At 31.7% G+C, this 19,887-nt stretch overlaps 1 protein-coding gene across 5 annotated transcripts in view; it reads right to left on the reverse strand.

Annotated features, from left to right (window-relative positions):
• LOC143239703 (calcium/calmodulin-dependent protein kinase kinase 1) overlaps window positions 1-19,887 on the reverse strand; it is a 116,386-nt gene that overhangs the window by 13,929 nt on the left and 82,570 nt on the right. For all 5 annotated transcript variants that reach the window (XR_013021319.1, XM_076481094.1, XM_076481093.1 and 2 more), the window contains 7 exons: window positions 18,615-18,666; window positions 17,221-17,339; window positions 13,635-13,671; window positions 8,421-8,442; window positions 6,612-6,700; window positions 4,053-4,126; window positions 709-808 (listed from right to left, as the gene is read on the reverse strand). Coding sequence is in view for 4 of the 5 variants with exons in the window: in XM_076481094.1 (XP_076337209.1) it covers window positions 709-808; window positions 4,053-4,126; window positions 6,612-6,700; window positions 8,421-8,442; window positions 13,635-13,671; window positions 17,221-17,339; window positions 18,615-18,666 (493 nt within the window). In the remaining variant the exon portion in view is untranslated. The remainder of the gene's footprint in view (window positions 1-708; window positions 809-4,052; window positions 4,127-6,611; window positions 6,701-8,420; window positions 8,443-13,634; window positions 13,672-17,220; window positions 17,340-18,614; window positions 18,667-19,887) is intronic.

Here is a 19,887-nt window from a genome sequence, read left to right on the forward strand (position 1 = left end):
TGAAAATATACGGATTCCTTATTGGTAATTTTTCCAAAGAAGTTGAAACAGAAAATACAAATATGTCTAACTTACAAAAGGAACTCATTGAAATGAGTATGGATCTTGAGGCAAAAACACTTTCTAAAGTTAAGATTATAAGCAGTTACTGGAGTGTAGTGAGAAAATTGCTGTCAATTAGCCACACCTTTGTACAGCTACTGAACCATTAATTATGGCATTACCAAGTTCTTACCTCATCAAAGCTAGACTGAACCATACAAGTAATCTTATGAGCAAACATAGAAACAGTCTCAATGTCAAAGAAGATGGGGATTTGAGACTCAAACTCACAGCTAAATATTCATATGCTTATTAATGCCCACCAGACTCATTCATCTCATTAGAGAAAATTAAAACATTATTATTTTTACATATTATACTTCCTAATGGTTGTACTGTGATTAATAAAATATCATTTTATACTGAAGTTTCTAGAATATAAAGTTTAATTTACAATTTATATTCTAAGAATTTGGGGGTAAATGACAACTTTATAAGTTTGTCAAGGGGCCAACAACTCAAAAAGTTTTGGAAAACCCAGCCTTGGACAAATGTATTTGCTCTGATATTAAACAATCCAGTTATAACTGATATCAAAGAGTACACTTACAAGAGTATAGAAACCTATACAATTTGATCAAAACAAGAAAAAAGATTCACGCTTACCACGAAGAGCCTCTGGTGCAACAAAAGCTGGTGTTCCAGCAGTTCCAGAGAGGAAAGCATCTACCCCTTCAAACTGGTTACAAACTCCAAAATCTGCTATCTACATGAAAACACAAAACCTCTGCATAATTACAGCCCCCAAAGAAACAACATCACTGTAAAATAACTGGAAAGCTTTAATTGATTTATGAAAAATAACACTGGAAAGCAAGGGAAATTTGTTTACAAAATATGTAAAATTAAGGAAATTCTTTATCCATACTGATTGTAGTTTCAAATCTTTGCAGATTTTGATAGCACTAAACATCAAATTAGTACTAATTAAAAGACAATTCTGAGCCAGTATCTAAACATTCTTTATAAGTTTGCCTATTTACTTAACACTATGATCAATTAAAATGCCACCAAATAGAGATTAATAAAAAGAATGAATTAAAACAGTGACCATACTGAAGTCTCCTCATTCATGTATCACATTTCTTTATTACAGTTACATGGTTGATTTGTTGATTCGGAAAAACAAGCTAACACTTTCATTTTGAGAAAGCTGTCACACTATTAAGCTACGTTTCTGTTACTGTATCTAAATAAAGTAACATAAAAGATACAGCTAACATGTTGTAAATAATACATTTCATACTTGGCGTAAACTATGGACATTTAATTGCAGGTGAAATTAGGCAGCATGCATCACAAATAACATGTAAGTAATGTTCTAGTATTAGCTTTACAAGCACATTTTTAATAATATATTATAGACAGACAACCTGTCTCATCCCTCACTATCTGTACCACTGATATCTCTTCATGAAGATGTATTTTTGCTGTTGCATCTTTATATATATTTCTTAAGATTTTGATGTATGTTAAATTGACTCCTATTGTGGTTAAACCATTTAATATTGTGCTGTTCTACAGTGTCAAATACTTTTCCATGCTATACAAATCCTACACAAAAAAGGTAAGTTGTATTCATTTGATTTTACTATTATTTCATCAGGTACATGTAAATAATCTGTTGTTGAGAATCTTTTACTAAGGTCTGCTTGATCTCTTGGCTTGTGTTTGTAAAAAATTATTTTCAAACTTTTCTGAAGTTCTTTTGTTTTATGCTAGCCATCCCTAATTTAGCAGTGTAAGACTTGAGGGGTCATCACCACCCACTACCAACTCTTGGGCTACTCTTTTACCAACAAACAGTGGGATTGACCATCACATTATAATACCCTCATGGCAGAAAGGGTGAACATGTTTGGTGTGATGGGGATTCGAACCTGTGACCCTTGGATTACGAGTCTAGTGTCTTAACCACCTGGCCTATTTTGAAGTACTCTTGTGAATAATTTACTCTAATAATATATCTTCCAGCACGACAATGACCCTAAGCACACATCGAAATATATGTGCAATCCTGGTTGCAGAGGAACCATATAGCATTCTGGAGTGGTCATCGCAGTCACCTGATCTCAACCCAATTGAAAACATTTAGCATGAGTTGAAGACCAGAGTTCATCACCATCATCTGAAAAACTTGCAAGAATTGGAAGCCTTCTGTAAAGAAGAATGGAAGAAAATACCAGTTGAGTACTATCAAACTATCATGGAGGGCTATGAGGAGAGATTGTGCCAAGTAATTCACCTGAAAGGCTACACAACTGACCATTAAAGTAGACACATAAACAGTTTATTTGTAATTCAATTTACATAAAAATCTATGTAGATGTGTGTTAATATAATATTTATAATATACTATACTTTCATTATCCTAATCATGATACTTTTAAAGTTATGAGGAAAAAACTACTCACGACACAGGGGTACGAACACTTTCTGTCGTAACTGTATTTTAAAGTTCCTATGTTTTAAGTACAAATACGTATGGTAAACTTGCAAGTTCCTTTACCTGTCTGTGATCTTGCCATTGGATTTAGACCAGAGACATCATGAAAAGGAACCAGTATTCTTCCCTTTGAAGAATGCTCCATTTTGTCTTGACTACTATGCCCTCTTTCACTTTCTGTGCTCTGATGGGATTTTGGCTCTTCAGCAACACACTATCCAGGCATGTTATCAGTAGGTACTTTTATAGTGTCACCATCACTTGCAGTATTTTGTTAACAGAAACAGTTACTGCCAGTCATTGAACAAAATGGTTCTTCTGTCTGCCAGTATGCTAACTCTGACCATCAATGAAGTAACTTACCAAAATGCTCTGAAATAGCATCCATCAGTCTACTGCCACTGACTTCATTGCTTCTGGGTACTGACTGTCAAAGTCAGATGAGCCTGGATCTGAGCATGGTTGTTAGTCCCTGAAAGAGTGTTAAGTACTTCCCACTACTCCTGTAACTAATACATCTCAAATCCACCCTATCCTCATCATCTACAAATGGTGGAAACTAAATATGGTGGGAAAAATGTTATACATTCTATATATTCCCCTCTGAAGCAAAACTGAAGTAAACAAGAACATGTAAAGGAGTTCATACAATTTCATGCTTAGAGAGTTTTACTGACGAAGTAATTTACTCTTACCCTTAAAATTATTGAAAACAACAAATGTCTTTGCTGTTGTGTATAAAAAAAATGGTATAATTTGAGTATCTACACTAGATGTATGTGTCAAGACCAGTATTTAAAAAAAATTAATTTTATTAGAAGCTCCAAATAAACATATCTTAAATATTTCTTGATAAACTGTGTTTGGAGTATGATCAAATCAAATCAAATTGCATATTTCCTGGATCGATTTTAGACTAATCTTTTATTTACTCAAACACTTGTAATTATTGTCTTGAAAATAAACAATGGTACAGAAGAATGCATGATTATGGCAACATGTCATTTTGGATATTTTTATACATGAAAACATAATGGGACAATAACAAATTTTCAAAACATAAATGTTTACTAATTAATCATAAAAAAGGCCTTGAATCATACTTATAATTTTTGTGTTGGAAATTAAATTTTTCTGCTGACAGCACGCTACTTTTAACACACCACCATTGTTTATTTCCTTGGTTTACTGGAAAAACTTAACATAACCTAAAGATATAATATATATACCCGTGTGTGTTTGGAAAGCTCTGTCCATCATTTAGCATTTAGAAATTATATGTTTGTGTAAGGTACATAATCAGAGAAATTTATCCAAGAACACTGGCAACATCATATTGGACACTTAAGAAAACCTGTCCCATTCATGTCTAACTCAAAAATCACTCTAACAAATCAAAAATATATATTAGTCAATGAAATATAATATTTTTTCTTATAGGAGAAAATACAAAGTTTGTATGTTTACAAAAATTAATAAACCTAGAGATACTACATTCACATACCAATATATTGTCTTGATCATCAAGAAGAAGGTTAGATGGTTTGATGTCTCTGTGGATGATTTTCTGGTAGTGAACTGACAGAATAAATAAACAGCTTGTTAACAGAAGCATGAATTACATCATTTTTGTAATGTAACCTAAACTACATAGATAATAAATTGGCATAACAGAAAGTTGTCATTATCAAGGAGGTTAGTTGTCTCTGTGGATGATTATCTCATGATGAGCCAACTGTTGAATTGGTTCTGCCATACACAAAAATTAATGCAAAAAAAATATTGTTTTATTACTCAATCACTACAGAATCAAAAGTGACCTCCATTTTATAAGAGTGAAAAATAAACCATCTATAAATAATATTAAGTGTTTACAAAATAAACTTAGAAATACATTTTCACAAAACAAGTTACAATAGTTAGAATGTTTATAAAACAAAAGTGTCTCTAAAATTTGCATAGGTGAGGGATGAAACTTCCTTTTGTTATTATAAATATTTATTTAATACAGTGCCTAGTTTAATATAAAATCATTAAGCAATTTAGTAGTACATCTCATAACCCCTCTTATTCAAGTTTATCATTTAAAGAGCAATCTTGTGTGAAATTTCTGAGAAACATGAACATAAGAATTCCCTATGAAATAAAAAAGGCAAACTAAGATATAATTAGATATATCTATCCATTTTAATAAATGTAATGATGTCGTTGTATTCCTTTCAAGGTATCTTTCAATCCTCTTCATAGCTAATAAATAGTAAAAAAAAAGTGCCTAGAGATACAGTCCCTGTTCCTTAACTTCCAAATGCCAAAGAACTGGTACTATTGTGACCAGATGGACAAGGCTGAAAAGTACCAGTGATAGGCTTAAAAATACTATATAATAGAAATACACCTAGTCAAAAATTAAATTAGTTATAGACAGCCTGTTTATTATATTATTTTAATAAATTGTAGAAAATGGTATTTGAATCTACAACAGTGTATGTATGCATCATGTCATGTCTAATAAGAATGCATGTTAGTGAATCAAAATGTCACCTTATAACTAACTATCTTTTCTTAAACAGATAGTCGATTAAATATAGGATTTTATCATCAGTTACTACCTGTTACCAAAGTAAGAGAAGTGTCCAACAGTTACAAGATTTCACAAAAACTTATTTCTTTGAAAATAAACAATAAATAAAATGTCATCATATGATGTTACATTTATTTGTATTTAATCATCTTATTACTAAATATGTAAACATTATGATAGCAAGATAAAAAATGCAAACAGTATTTGAAATCATAACAAAGAAATACCTCCAAAAAAAATACTAGCTAGTAACTTACCCACTTCATCATTTCTGTATTATATACAGTAACCTCAATTACTTTAGGTGAAGTCAAATCGACTTAAAACCCTAGATAATACAGTTGCCGTTATCAGCACTACTACTTAAAAACAAACAGTCAAAATCGGTTCTCTTATAACTGCCTAAAAACATGGTTTTAAACAACGAACTGACAGTACAGATAAACTGAAAGAAGTAGGAAACCTTTACAGTGTTAACTGACAAAATCTGAATACCAAAAGTGCACATAGTTTATGTAAGTTTCAATAATCCTCTCTTTTTCACTTATTAAAGACTTAAATTATGCACTAACTGTAACCTGTTTTTTGCTAATTTAGACATATAATGCTTATTCATGTTCATTAATATTTTATTAACTGTTTTTTAATATAAATATTTAAGTGAGTTAAATTGCAATTTAGACTTAGAAGTTAATTAAATCTAGAGATGTATCAAATTAATGATGTTTGCTAACAAGACTGATACAATTTTCTTTTTTGATATAAACAAATTTTAATACAGAAACAATAATAAAATTTATAATAACGGTTATTACAAGTAATTACAAAACTGAGTCTTCTATCTGGTCTAGGACTGAATATTTTAACGACAGTTCACGATGAGAAAATTAACTTCGAGTTGATATCGATACAGTTCACTCGACGGGTAGCTTGCTAGCTCTCGCAGATCACACCCGAGTTTTTCATCTCTGAAGTTAAATGGTTTGTAATGTTCACAATCTATAAACGTTCCTGGTCAAATATTTATACTTTCCCGTTTAATAGGTGTTAATCACAGTTACAGCTTCCGAGGTTTAGAGTATATCAACTGTAGCAAAATAACAATATATTTTGTCTCTACGCGTTGCATTGGTTAACTTTTATAAGCTTGAGAGGAGATTTTCTTGAATTTTAGCTAAGGTAACAATACCGGCAATCGCTACTGTTTATATACACATATAGTATATCATTGATTCTTACACTCGAGAATCTTCTATAAATTTAGTGAATAGACGGAAAAATCACAATACACATATAACAGTATAAGTTAGATACATTTCTAAATATATGTTTAACTGAAACAAACATCGACATTAAGATAGATATATAATAATAAATCTGTTACACTACTTACCATCATTAACCTTGACCGTTTTACTCAACCTTATTATCACACATGAAAATTAGTTGATATTTACACAAATTCCATAATAAATCACTTACGGTATTCAATTCCCATAATAATGTTTCTAAAGTACTTCCACGCCTGTTCTTCCGAAAGGGCATTGTCTGTTGGTATATCAAGCACCGCCCTGTAGACGAAGCCACCAGATTAAAGTATTTTTTTACTTGTCACAACAACACTCGATTTATAAAAGTTCAACAGATTATAAAAAATCAAGAAGGGCTTCAAAGAGTAATTACAGGATGAGCAGGTCGTCAAAGCTCATCCAGGTTTTCATATTAACTATTTTATAACGACTGACATAGAATACCCGTGCTCCTCTGCGAAGTTCAAAGGCCTCTTATGATTCGCAGAGGCACTAAAGTACCGATCAGGTTCATTGGTTATCTCCAGTTATTCCTATGGCTCTGTGAAGGAGGTCCGATATATATTTCTTATAGCAAAGCCACATTGGGCTATCTGCTAAGTCCACCAAGAGGAATCGAACCCCTGATTTTAGAAGGAAGTCCGAATAAAATACCCAGTTAAGACACGCGATCGTGGTACCAGAGTTGGATATGAACAGACTGTTAGAAACTTTATTTGCTGCCAAGTTTGGTTCTGCTAGTTCCAAAACTGTCGGAGGTATTTGTGGGCAAACAACATGAATTAATACAAGATGTGTAATGCCTAATTATTTTAAAATTCATATGAATAAACTTATGTTTTTGCAATTACAGTTTTTGCAAAATTAATCAAACCTCATTCAGAAGATGGTTCCACTTGATATTGTGAGCGAATGTAGGATGAAATTTATTTGCATTTATTTTACTATTAAAATACAAATTGTATAAGCAGGTTTGTTCAAACCAATTTAATACGTGTAAAACCGATTTGTGATGCTGCTCAGTACGTAAAAATTATCTAGCTCTTAAGTCATTAATTAACCAGAGTATTGTCATGGTCAGAAATATACGAGTAACAATTTGTTATTTAGACACTTGTATAATTGTATGGGAATTGTTAAGTGTATTAAAGAAATATAGTGTTAAAATAACATCTTTTGTCCTGTTTGCTAGACTACTTTGGAAACTAAAAAACAACAACAAAAAACACTTGTATAGTTAAGGGTTTACATAAGAAGTCCAAAGAACATCGCGTTATCACGTACATCAGGTTAAAAACAATACCATTTAAAGCGAATTAACGTAAGAGATGTACCGTAAAACTATTAAAAGGCCTTAAAATACGCCACGCTTTAGAGTTATGGTTTTGAGTGGCGAAAGATGATGAAGTGTTACAGATCAAGATGGTTAATAGTTGTGAAAAAATCCGTTGGTCTTGAACTTTGCGGAAAGTTGTGTGTGCTTTCTTTTAACAAAACCTGCTGTATCTACCAAGGGGAATAAAAACACTGATTTTGACATCGTAAATCCGAAAACTTACTGCTGTCCCTGTGGAGGACTTGTGCAAAACTATTAGAGGGCTACTTGAGCTAGCTTTCCCTAATTTAGCAGTGACAGACTATAAAGAAGGCAACTAGTCAACACCACCAACTACTGAACTATTGTTTTACCAACTACGAAATAATGATCGAAACATAAAACACCCTCACGGCTTATAGGGTGAGCATATTTGATAAAAGGAATTCAAACACAAGACTCACAGGCTATCTGTATTGGTGCGTTATAACTTTAAAATTTACCGCTGAGCCACAAGGGTAAACATTAATGTGAAATAAATAAACCAGTGAAACATCTACACTCGTAACATGAAGTATCTGCTATACATATTTCCAAATAATTAAAGTACTTTTTCCTGAGTAAACTATTTACTATCAAAATTATAAAACCAAATAAATCACTTACCCTTTCTCTAGAAGTTCAAAAACTAAAGGGAAAACAAAAACCGGAATTAGTGATAAAACGCAATAAAGTTACGTAAAAAAAAAAATTCTGGTTAACCTTTCTTACCCGTTGTCATAAAACTCCTTTAAACACTATTTGTGTACAAACTATTTCCAACCAAAAGAATAATGGCACGGTAGAAACGACGGAAAATGAAGTCATAAATATGCCAAGCTCTACATAAAACCTTTCCTAAATGTAACGTATTATGTTACCGATAAGCTACCCTGAAAATGTCGTTCTTATAACTAGAATTGCCATCAACTGGCAAGTAATCTGGAAATCTCTAAGTGACTGAGAACCGTCTGAATATATTAGCATATTGATGGAAACACTCCGCCAAGCAGGGACTATTTAATCAATTGACACAATATAACACCCACACATCCTCTGAAAATGGATTGTTCGAGAATAGTAAGTGGGTGTGCGAAAACCCAAATTAAGACAAATCCTTTTTAAAAGTTAAGATAAGTGTTCATGTTGACCTTTAAATAATAAAATAAATGAGAAATTTAATATTCATGAAAACAAACAGTGTTAACCAATGTCACTACACTACTAAGAAAAATAGAAAAATAATGTCATTGGACGTCACTATACTAATAAGGAAAAACAAAAATATAATAGTATGTGACAACATAATGCCTGTACGAAAAAAAACGTATACTACTATCTTATGTGACTACACTACTGAAAGAGGAACACGCAGCGGTATTTGAGAACCCAATTCTTCAGACAAAAACAAGTAAAAAAATAATAACTGATGACACCACGCTTTTGTAAACAAAAACAAATCGTGTTAGCTGATATGTATAGACTTTTGAAAAAAAACAAGTAATAACATTTGATGACACCATGCCTAAGTAAAATGAAATCATGTTATCTAAGGTGATCACACCACCGAACAAACAAACAAGTGATAATATTTGATGACACCATACCTCAGTAAAAAACAATCATAATCAGTGATGTCGAGAAAACCCATTTGTAGAGAAATATATATGCAAAAACGGCTCGTTTGGGTTGAGAAAATATTTAACGTAGAAGAGCGAACAACGTTTCGACCTTCTTCGGTCATCGTCAGGTTTTTGCATATAAAAACAATTATGTTATCTAAGATGATCACACTACTGAACAAACAAGTAATAACATTTGATGACACCATGCCTCAGTAAAAAACAATCATGTTACCTACGGTGATCACACTACTGAACAAACAAGTAATAATATTTGATGACACCATGCCTCAGTAAAAACAAAAACGTTATATAAGGTGATCAAACGACTGAAAAAACAAGCAATGGTATTTAAAGGCACCATGTGTCAGATATAACCAATTAATGTCATCTGATGGGATTACAGTGCTGAAAAGAAAACAAGTAACAATATTCGATAGAACATGTCTAAAATAAAAACAAGTCATCATATCTGATGAGACCGAAAAAATAAAAACAAATAACAAGATTTGACAACACCATGACTCAGCGAAACAAAAAAGAAAAGATATATCCTGTCACCTGATGTGACTACATTATTGAGAAATAATAGTATTTGATTATAGAAAAGAAAAATAACACTACTTTGTGTAACTACGTTACAAAAAGAGAACTGATGTTTTCTCCTGTAACTATACTAAGAAAGTAAACAGAATAATGATAATTTGAAATAAAACAAATTGAGACTTTAAACAGCTGGTGGACAAATACTAGGTGGTATTATATGCATATATCTAATGACACATACAACGTTATATGTATCATTATATAGTCATATCTTTAGTACAATTAAGAAACCTAAAGCGTCAAACCAAGCTGGAAAGCTGAATAGATTTAAAAGTGTGTGTTCCTAAAAGCTACACTAAACTGTTTTTTTTTTTTATATATATATAATTAGTATACAAGTTTCACTTGGTGACTATCTCTGCCCAAATATCCATTTTTCATCCGAACCACCTATATCTGAGCTCTTTCCGAATCTACATTTCTCATTTTAAAATACTTATATCTTAGCAAACGAGCAGTCTTCGAAACTTCATTTCCGACCTGACGAAGGTCAAGAATTTGTTACTTAACATGACTTTATGTTTTCATTTTATATTTACAAGAATATATAAATGTAGATGAAAAATAATATATAGCACAATGACATAACTTATACAAGCAAATCAAAATTATGCTAAGGTACTTTCAAAAACGAAAAGGATATAAATAGATTCTGAGAGCTAGTTACAAGCCGAGATGGAGAGATTTACTTTTTTTTTCCATTTCCTTAATAAACACTGAAAACTTTGCTAATGCAGTGTGTTAAAAAGCAATTGTAGGTCGGAATCTTATCAATTTTTCAATTTTTCTTATTTTTGTAAAGAGTTTTAACAAGAAACGTCAACAACGGTACATAAATTTTATTTCCACGGGTTTTTCATTCAAGAACTATTTCGTTTTCAAAGCCTAAATTTCTGGATCACCTTTTCAAATTAAAACTAACTTGAGTTGTTTAAAATTATTACAGTGGTACCTCGGTTCTCGAACTTAATCCATTCCAGAAGGCTGTTTGAAAACCGATTTGTTCGAAAACCGAATCAATTTTCCCATAAGAAATACTGTAAATTAAATTAATCCATTACAGACCTCCAAAATTTACGCATTACGAAGCATTTTAAGTAAAAATATTGCTTATTTATAACTGTATAATAATACTTACATGCATAAAGTCAACCACAAAAACTATAAACACAAAAAAAAAACAATAAATGAAAATTTAACTGCACTTTACCTGTTCTGAAGAGAGCTGATGGCGTAAGTGAAAGGTGGTGAGGAACGTGGAGAGTAGGAGGGTTATTATTGTTTGGAAGAGGAGTCACCTTCCATAAAAACGTCAGGTAACTCTACTTCTGGGGTTCTTTCTCTTTTCTGTCTCTTTGCACCGCTACATATTGCTTGAGACTCACTGGACCTACTTCTCACTTAAAACTTGTTTAATGAGGTTTGTTTCTGCCTGCATTTTAAAATGTTTCTGAAGTAAGACATGACATTGTCATTAAAAAGGTTTATGCTGCGGTTTGCTACAGCTTTGTCAGGGTGAAAATTTTCCACAAAACTTTGTAACTCTCTCCATTTTCCACACATTTCCTTGATTAATGAACTAGGAACATCCTCCCTTCCCTCCTCCTCATCTGAAGACACTTCCTCAGTTGCCTTCTGTTGCTGCTCCTTCTGAAGGTCTTGGAGTTCTTCCGTGGTGAGCTCAGTGTTGTGGTCTTCCACCAACGTCTGCACATCATCACCACTCACATTCAAGCCCATGCACTTGCCTAGTGAAACAATATCCTCGACAACAGGCTCAGCCTCAAAGCCTTCAAAGTCTGTATCTGCTACTGAGTCTGGCCATAATTTCTTCCAGGATGAGTTCATGGTCCTCAAAGACACTTCTCTCCAAGCTTTGTCTATGATCCTCAAGCAATGGAGGATATTAAAGAGATTTTTCCAGAATTATGAGGGTTAACTCTGTGTCAGAGGTAACTTCAAAGCACCTTTGAAACAGTGCTTTGGTGTAGAGTTTCTTAAAGTTCGATATGACCTGCTGGTCCATGGACTGAATGAGAGGAGTCGTGTTAGGGGACAAGAGCTTCACCATAATGAAACGGTACTCCTCCACCAACCTGTCCTCCAAGCCTGGTGTGTGAGCAGGTACATTGTCCATCACAAGAAGGGCCTTGTGTGGCAATTGTTTTTTCGTGAAGTAATTCTTTACACTTGAGGCAAACACTTCATGGACCCACTCCATAAAAAATTGCCTGGTTACCCATGCTTTACTATCAGCCCTCCAGATGACATTTATTTTACTTTTCAGGACATTATTATTCTTTAAAATCCTCGGGTTCTCAGAATGGTACACAAGCAAAGGCTTAAGTTTTAAGTCCCCACTTGCATTACTACATAACAATAGAGTTAGCCTGTCCTTCATTGGCTTGTGTCCTAGAAGTGACCTCTCCTCCTTGGTGATGTAGGTCCTTTTTGGCATTTTCTTCCAAAAGAGGCCTGTCTCATCACAGCTGAACACTTGTTGGGGAATAAAACCCTCAGCTTCTACACAGTCCTTAAATTCCCTAACAAATTTATCAGCAGCGTCTTTGTTAGAACTGGCACCCTCCCCATGTCTCACCACACTATGTATGCCACTTTTCTTCCTAAATTTTTCAAACCGCCCCTACTAGCCTTAAAGGCATCATTTGCATCAGCACTCGTTCCAGGGGTGTTTTTCAGGAGGTCAGCATGCAACTGCTTTGCTTTCTCACAAATGATGGTCTCAGAAATGCTATCACCAGCTAACTGTCTTTTGTTTACCCATATCAACAACATTTTTTCTACCTTTTCCATTGTTTGTGATCCTTGTTTCGTAAGCACTGTCACTCCTTTTGCAACATCAGCTCCTTTGATGACCTCTTTATTTTTCAATATGGTGCAGACTGTAGACTTCGCCATACCAAACTGTGTAGCAAGGTCAGACACGCGAACACCACTCTCAAACTTCACTATGAGATCTTTTTTTCACCTCTATTGTGGCTCTAACAACTTTTCTTTTTGGTTTACTGCTTTCATTATCCTTCTTTAGCCCCATGGTGGCTTATTTAATCAGAATATTTAGAAAAACAAGAAGAAAAACGAGAACGTTCACAGCAGATTTTAACGGGGGTGTGGACTGTGCGACAGGTGCGGATAAAATGTTTTGGGCAAGCTTGGCGTAGGTCGAAAATGGTCGAAAGGTCGTTCGGGTCATCAGTCGGGTTATTTCGGGGGTTCGGGCCACAACATCTTGGTTCGGGAACCTAGTTTATTTTCGATAACCGAGACATTTTTTTTTCTCAAACAATATGTTCGAAAACCGAATTGTTCGAGAACCGAGGTACCACTGTATTTCGGTAATTGGAGCAGTTGTTTAGCTTCAAGTGTTTTTAGTATCGAGGAACTTCCCACGTGCGTAATACATGATTTCCATATATATAAGAAATTTAGTAAAATAAAGAGTCATTACACTAAATATGGTAACTTTTAAATATACAAAGAGTAAACTTTCTATTTCAACTTAAAACTCTATAAACAAAACCAGTAAGCCGAAACTAATGCTGAAAACGTAATATAAATAGTTTATAAAGCACGTTACATAATCATCACTTACCCATGTACAGGTTGTCGTCATCAGGATCATCAAGGACCTGAATATATAAACATACTGTGGTCATGTTATTAGCAGGGTTAGTACTCCGATTGCTAAATATCAGAAAACAACAAATATTTATTTGACATTTTTATTCTTCAAAGTTATTCAATAATTACACATACAGCTGATTTAAAATACACAGTCTTCTCACAGTCAAGAAATTAATGACTTGTTATACAGTCGTCTGACTGTCACATGGAAGTAATGGCTTGTTATGTAAAAGTACGATCTTTCTTCCTCTGTGTACCATATCCAAACATGATGTTGGTAGTCATGATTTTCCACAGATCTCCTCGAGGCACACAAAAATTTCCAAAATCGTACAACAGTCAGGAAAATATTGGTTTGTTACACAGTCGGGGAAGTAATGGCAGGTATAATAAAATGTAAAAAAAATACCTTTTCAAGCAAGTAAAATATATAGTTTATTTAACTGTAAGAAAATTTAACTTTCACATGAATGTTGAAATTAGTAGACAAAATTATGTGTTTCACCTATATAACTTTTGAAAAATCACAGATGCTGTATTGCTATAACAAATATACTTAAGAGTATTTGAAAATTTTACATATAAAGTGACACTGACGCAACAATAAAACTATTTGTATATATTGTATTACTTTTAGTTTAAATGATTTAGACGAAACAATATTTAGAGTTTGAATCTTTAGATAAATATGTAAAATAAACAGTCCATTTCAAGACTATGTCTTTGTAAGATAAATTAATATACACTCACACATGTACGAGTTATTTTTATCCGATGCTTACGATATATATCTATTTAAATGTTTGAATGTTTTATCTTAATACAAAAAATAGTCCTCTAGGTAGATTATAAATAATATGTTCTGATAAGAGTAACGTATGTACTTAGAGCAAATTAAATATGCATTTCTTGCATTTTTAAGTGTTTACTTATAAAGATTGCATTACATTATTTATCAGTTAGAAACCCTCACTGTTAATTCTATGACTCAGAAAATAGTATTTAGGGGCCTGAACATTTTATGTATAAAGCGACACAAAAGAGTTCTTCTCAGGAAGATACAGAATGTAAGTTAAATCACAGTATAAATATACGAAGTTCAAAAGCTTTATTTTAATATCAACAACAGTGCTTTACATGACTAAATAGATAAAAATTAAATATCCTTGATAAACAGTTAAACTATAATAAAATCAACATTAATTTTATTTATTTGAACACTTTGTTTATGACGAATTGAATACACAAATACTTTTCTCTGATTTTGTTTGGTCATAGAGCTTTAGATAATTTTTATATGATTAGTATCAAGAATTTGAATGTTTTATGTTAATGCAAAAAATTGTCCTCTATGTTAATTATAAGTTAAATTAGTACATATTACTGAAAATTAATACATTTTTGATAAAGTTAAGTAAACAAAATCACAAGGATGGGATGCATTAAAAAGAGCAAATCCTAACCTCTGACTAATTATATACGTTTGTTATTTACATAAAAAACAATCTAAAACAAAAATAAATTAAACTAAAAATGCTGCACGAATTAAAAAGATCCCAGGGTACAAACTATAAAGTGAGATTATAAAATGTATCCTAGGTTTTGGAGGTGACTAAAGAAGTGGGACCCACATTACAATGGGGATACACTGTCTATCAGTCTTAACCTCCTTTCACCAGTCACACAAGAAATAAAAGAGTGGCAATAGATATAAAATACTAGTTAGGAGAGCTAAGTGTGAATGCTTAAGCTCACAACATCCCACATCTATATCACCCTTTACTTGAAAATAATACTGATGAATATATTTTGAAACTTAACTATATTACATCTTATCCACCTAGATGGTTTGTGGAATGGAAGTTCTATGTACTTACAAAAGTAAAAACAAAATTATCCCATATAAAATTAAAGAAATACCACAAGATTTATCTTTTCATCAGTTAAAAATAAGATTCAAGAATTGCAAGAAAAATATGGTATAGTTCCCATTGTTAAGGTTAACTGTAACACTGGTACCATTTGTAAAAAGTTTTATACATTAATTATGATAAAAAGAAATTGATAATAAGCAAACATTTAAACTTGTCAAACAATCTAAAAGATACATTAATTAATAGTTTCATTAAAGCTTAGAATAAACTTTATTCTAAACTAAATTATTTTGTAGATTTACCATCTTTTTATGCTATTCCCAAACTACATAAATCTCAAATTAAATAAAGATTTATTTATTATTCAATAAGAACAATTATCAAACAACTGGCTATATTATTAAATAAATTACTCAGTATTATACTTGATAAAATTAAAAATGTAAGGGTTAGTAATAAAATACATTTTTTGTATAATAAAAAACAACCATTCTATTTTAAAATATCTAAAAAATTGTGAAGAAATAAATAATATTAAATCCTTTAATTTTACCACAATGTACATCACAATTCTATTACAAGATTTAATCTTTGTTTTAAATTAATTAATAGAACAGTTCTGTTATCCCTTTATAGAACTAGAAGAAAAAAATTTAGCTATTAGCTAAAAAGAAAGATCTATTAAGTTTCTCTATTTACAATAGTTATATATTTTTCAGTAAACAGGTTTTTAAACAAGTAATAAGAGTTCCAATGGGAACTAACTACTCTATAGCAAATTTATATCTTTACTATTATGAGAATATATTTATTGAATGCTACACAAATCCAGCTGAATCATAAGTTGAAAATACTTCAATATCTTATTCAGAAGTACATTATTTGAATTTAGAAATTTAAAAAATTTCTAAGGATATCAGTTTAAATATTTTTGATAAAAGACAATATTTTACCTTTCCAATATATGGTTTACCCTCTTTTAATACTTATGTACCATATCCTTTTGTTACAAGTATTATAACTTCACAATTATTCAAATATTGTAAAATTAGTAATCAAATAGAATATTTTACCAGTAATGCTGAAATACTGATACACAAATTAATAGTTAATGTGTTTAATAGAGAAACTTTAATTAAAATATTAAACTATTCTGTAACAAACATAAGTTTGTTATATGTGTAGATACAGAAATATAAATTAGAAAACTTTTTGCTTTAATATATGGAATTCTAAGTACTTAGGTTTGTGTGCAGATAGACGTTACACTATGGCTTGTAAGTAAACAGACATCAGATCACGACCTACATAAAACTATATCTCACTGCGGCTTGTATATAAGTGGGCATCACATCACAGACTGTATAAAACTGATTTCTATAGAGACGAACAACACACAACGGCTTGCATAAATCTAGGCTTTGTACAGACGGGCTATATATTAGATTTACAATTTAAAATTCTCACCTAGATCCGTCGCCGAACATGCTAGAAACCAGATTTCGATATTCGTGAAGAACAAAGCACAGATGTAAGCTTTGTGTATTATTCAAAACAAATTCTATAGTCTCAAAATTAAAAATTACGAGTTAAATTTCGTATAAATGTTACAAGAGTGAAATCACAATGTACCATAAATAAGTACGCTGATATAAAATATTTATATATAACATGAATTACCTCAATCAATTTGACTATGTTTGGGTGATTCAACTTTTTTAATATTGCAATCTCCCTGTATACCTGTACCAATGGATGAGAAACTTGTCGTTTTCCATCACGACCTGGTGGTTGTCGACCTTTATACAATGAAAAGATCACAAAATAGTCTTAATCTAACAATACTAGTTCAACATATTTAAACATTCCATAATATTTAAAGTCATCTAAAGATCATACTAGACTAAATTACAAAATTTTATCAAGTGTTCTTAATGTACTAAAATGTAAGTAATCAAGAATAATAATTTTGAAAATTATAACAAATATCGAACTGTATTTTAGAGAACGCTTTTGGAAACTATGGCGTAACAGGCATCACCATTTTAAATCTAAATACCACAGTTCAGCATTTTTATTGAGGAAAAACCTTAACTTCGACACTGATCAAATTTCTTATCACTTTTCATGAATAATGTTACTTTTGTTTCTAATTTACCAACGAGTGAAGTGGTATCTGTACATCATACAAGAAGATAATAAGTTATTTAAGTATATTTTAACTTCAGTTCAAATAAACCTTTTCTTCATTAATTAATGTAAATTTTTAAATGTTAGTTTCATTATTGAGTTTAAATTGAAACGTGTGCCTACGTTTAGTAAAATCCTATATGTCACGTGCTCATGGCCGAGGGAAAGGGGGCGCTACTGATCCCTCAAAATTTTGCCAAAAGAAGCGCAACACCCCCAATATTTCAAAATGATTAGCTATTTGTGTCACGAGAGCAGTCAATTTTATGTTAAACTAATAACCAATCAGCACCTGATTTTATTCAAATAACAAAGAGGAGGGGAGGAGAAGACAGTTACACTTCCAGTAGTTGAGGTTTCTTGACGTTAACCAATCAGAATTCTTGTCTTCGGAATCGTTTTCGCGTTTACACGTGAAAAACTCAGCCAAATTTTGTTTGTTTCAGAATTTTGCGCAAAGCTATACAAGAGATACATGCGCATAGCTGTATCTAATTTTGATCTAAAGCAGGTAGCCAACAGCACTCAACATGAGGTCGAACAATAGGATTTTACCATTACTCTTAGAGTAAATATATGGCCTAAAGCGCCAAGTAAGTTTTTTTCAACAAGGGGTCGTGAAGCAACCCATGAATTTTTCTGAGTCACAGCTGGGACACATTAACATTATGCAAAGCGTATATCTCATAATAAGCATATAATAAAAAAATATATATTATTTTTATGCACTGGCTACAACATCAACGGTGAGTTGACACTCATTCTGATGTTAATAAAAGTTATACAGGACCTGAAAATGTAACATTTAGGTAAATAAAATACTAGTAGTTAAATAGTAGCAAAAAATTATTAATAAGTAACATAATTTAATATGTTAAACTTACCAAACATCCCAGCTCTTTTCATTAGCTTCTTTTTAGACAAGATTTTCATAGCCTAAAAAAGTATGTATGTAAAGAAAGTATTTTGTGAAAATCAAGAATTTTTCCTTAAATCCAGAGTAGGTGTAAAAGGATAAATTTTTGGTTCCATTATTTCCTAACTTCCAAGTTTAGTGAGTTGAATGATATACATTAAGGCAGCAAAAAGAAATATAAGATTTTTGAGTAAAGAACTACACAGTAATAAGCACTCTGATAAAAATAAATGCAATATTATGAAACAGTATTTACAGACAACATTTAGAGGAAGATGAGAGAGAAAAGTAATATAACAGAGGTAACAAAGCAGACGACATCAAATACCCTAATAGAAAGATAAAACACAGAGAAAGAGAGGTAATAATATTAACTTCTGATCTAATTGAGATATATACTTAGAGTGAAACTAAGATGCGATGTGCCTATAAGTATAGTTAATTAAATATGTTTCATCAGTTGAGTACCCTCAATATTAACAACAATTTCGGCCGTATTCCCAGTAATATCTCACAAAATTCGGCCAACTCAGGTGATTTATGTTAGTTTTATATACAAAATTTGCTATGGATAAAACAAAACCCACAATATTTAATACTTTGACAGGAAGATGACAAAGAGAGAAGTAATGTTATGGCTATAAAAAAACTGTGATATATAATTCTCTTACAAAGAAAAATGTACTTTTATAGATAAATATAATACCAGACACCTCACCCCTCGTAGAAAGAAATCTTGTCATAGAAAGTAACGTCTCAAACATCCAATATCATCAGAGAGAGAAATATTGAGGATAAAGTTATCACACGATACCATCCGTTTAAATAGAACGTTATGTTTCACAGAAGTAACCGCGCGAATAATTTGATAAAGAGAAATAAAAGATTATAGAGAAGTCACATGAGACACAGTAGTATTACAGAAGCAGTTGCTAAATTATCGTGATTTTTCAGGTCTGCTGGTAAAATATAATATACAAAAATACCAAAGTTCCTTATAGAAAATTTCCATCAGCTCTATATTAAATAAGATAAATTACAAACTTCCACTGAGGAAAAAAATAATGTATTTTTTGCATGCATTAAATTTTCAGAAATTTCTTCAGTCAAGTATAATATTTCTGAAAAACGATAACATTACGAGTCTTCTTCAGAGGGATTATTTCTTGAAATATTTGATCAGTTTTTGTTTAAATACCAAAGAAATAATCACCTGACATTAATGTTCAATGAATAATGAC

Source organism: Tachypleus tridentatus, chromosome 13, assembly GCF_004210375.1.
Source record: "Tachypleus tridentatus isolate NWPU-2018 chromosome 13, ASM421037v1, whole genome shotgun sequence".
NCBI classification, from domain to species: domain Eukaryota; kingdom Metazoa; phylum Arthropoda; class Merostomata; order Xiphosura; family Limulidae; genus Tachypleus; species Tachypleus tridentatus.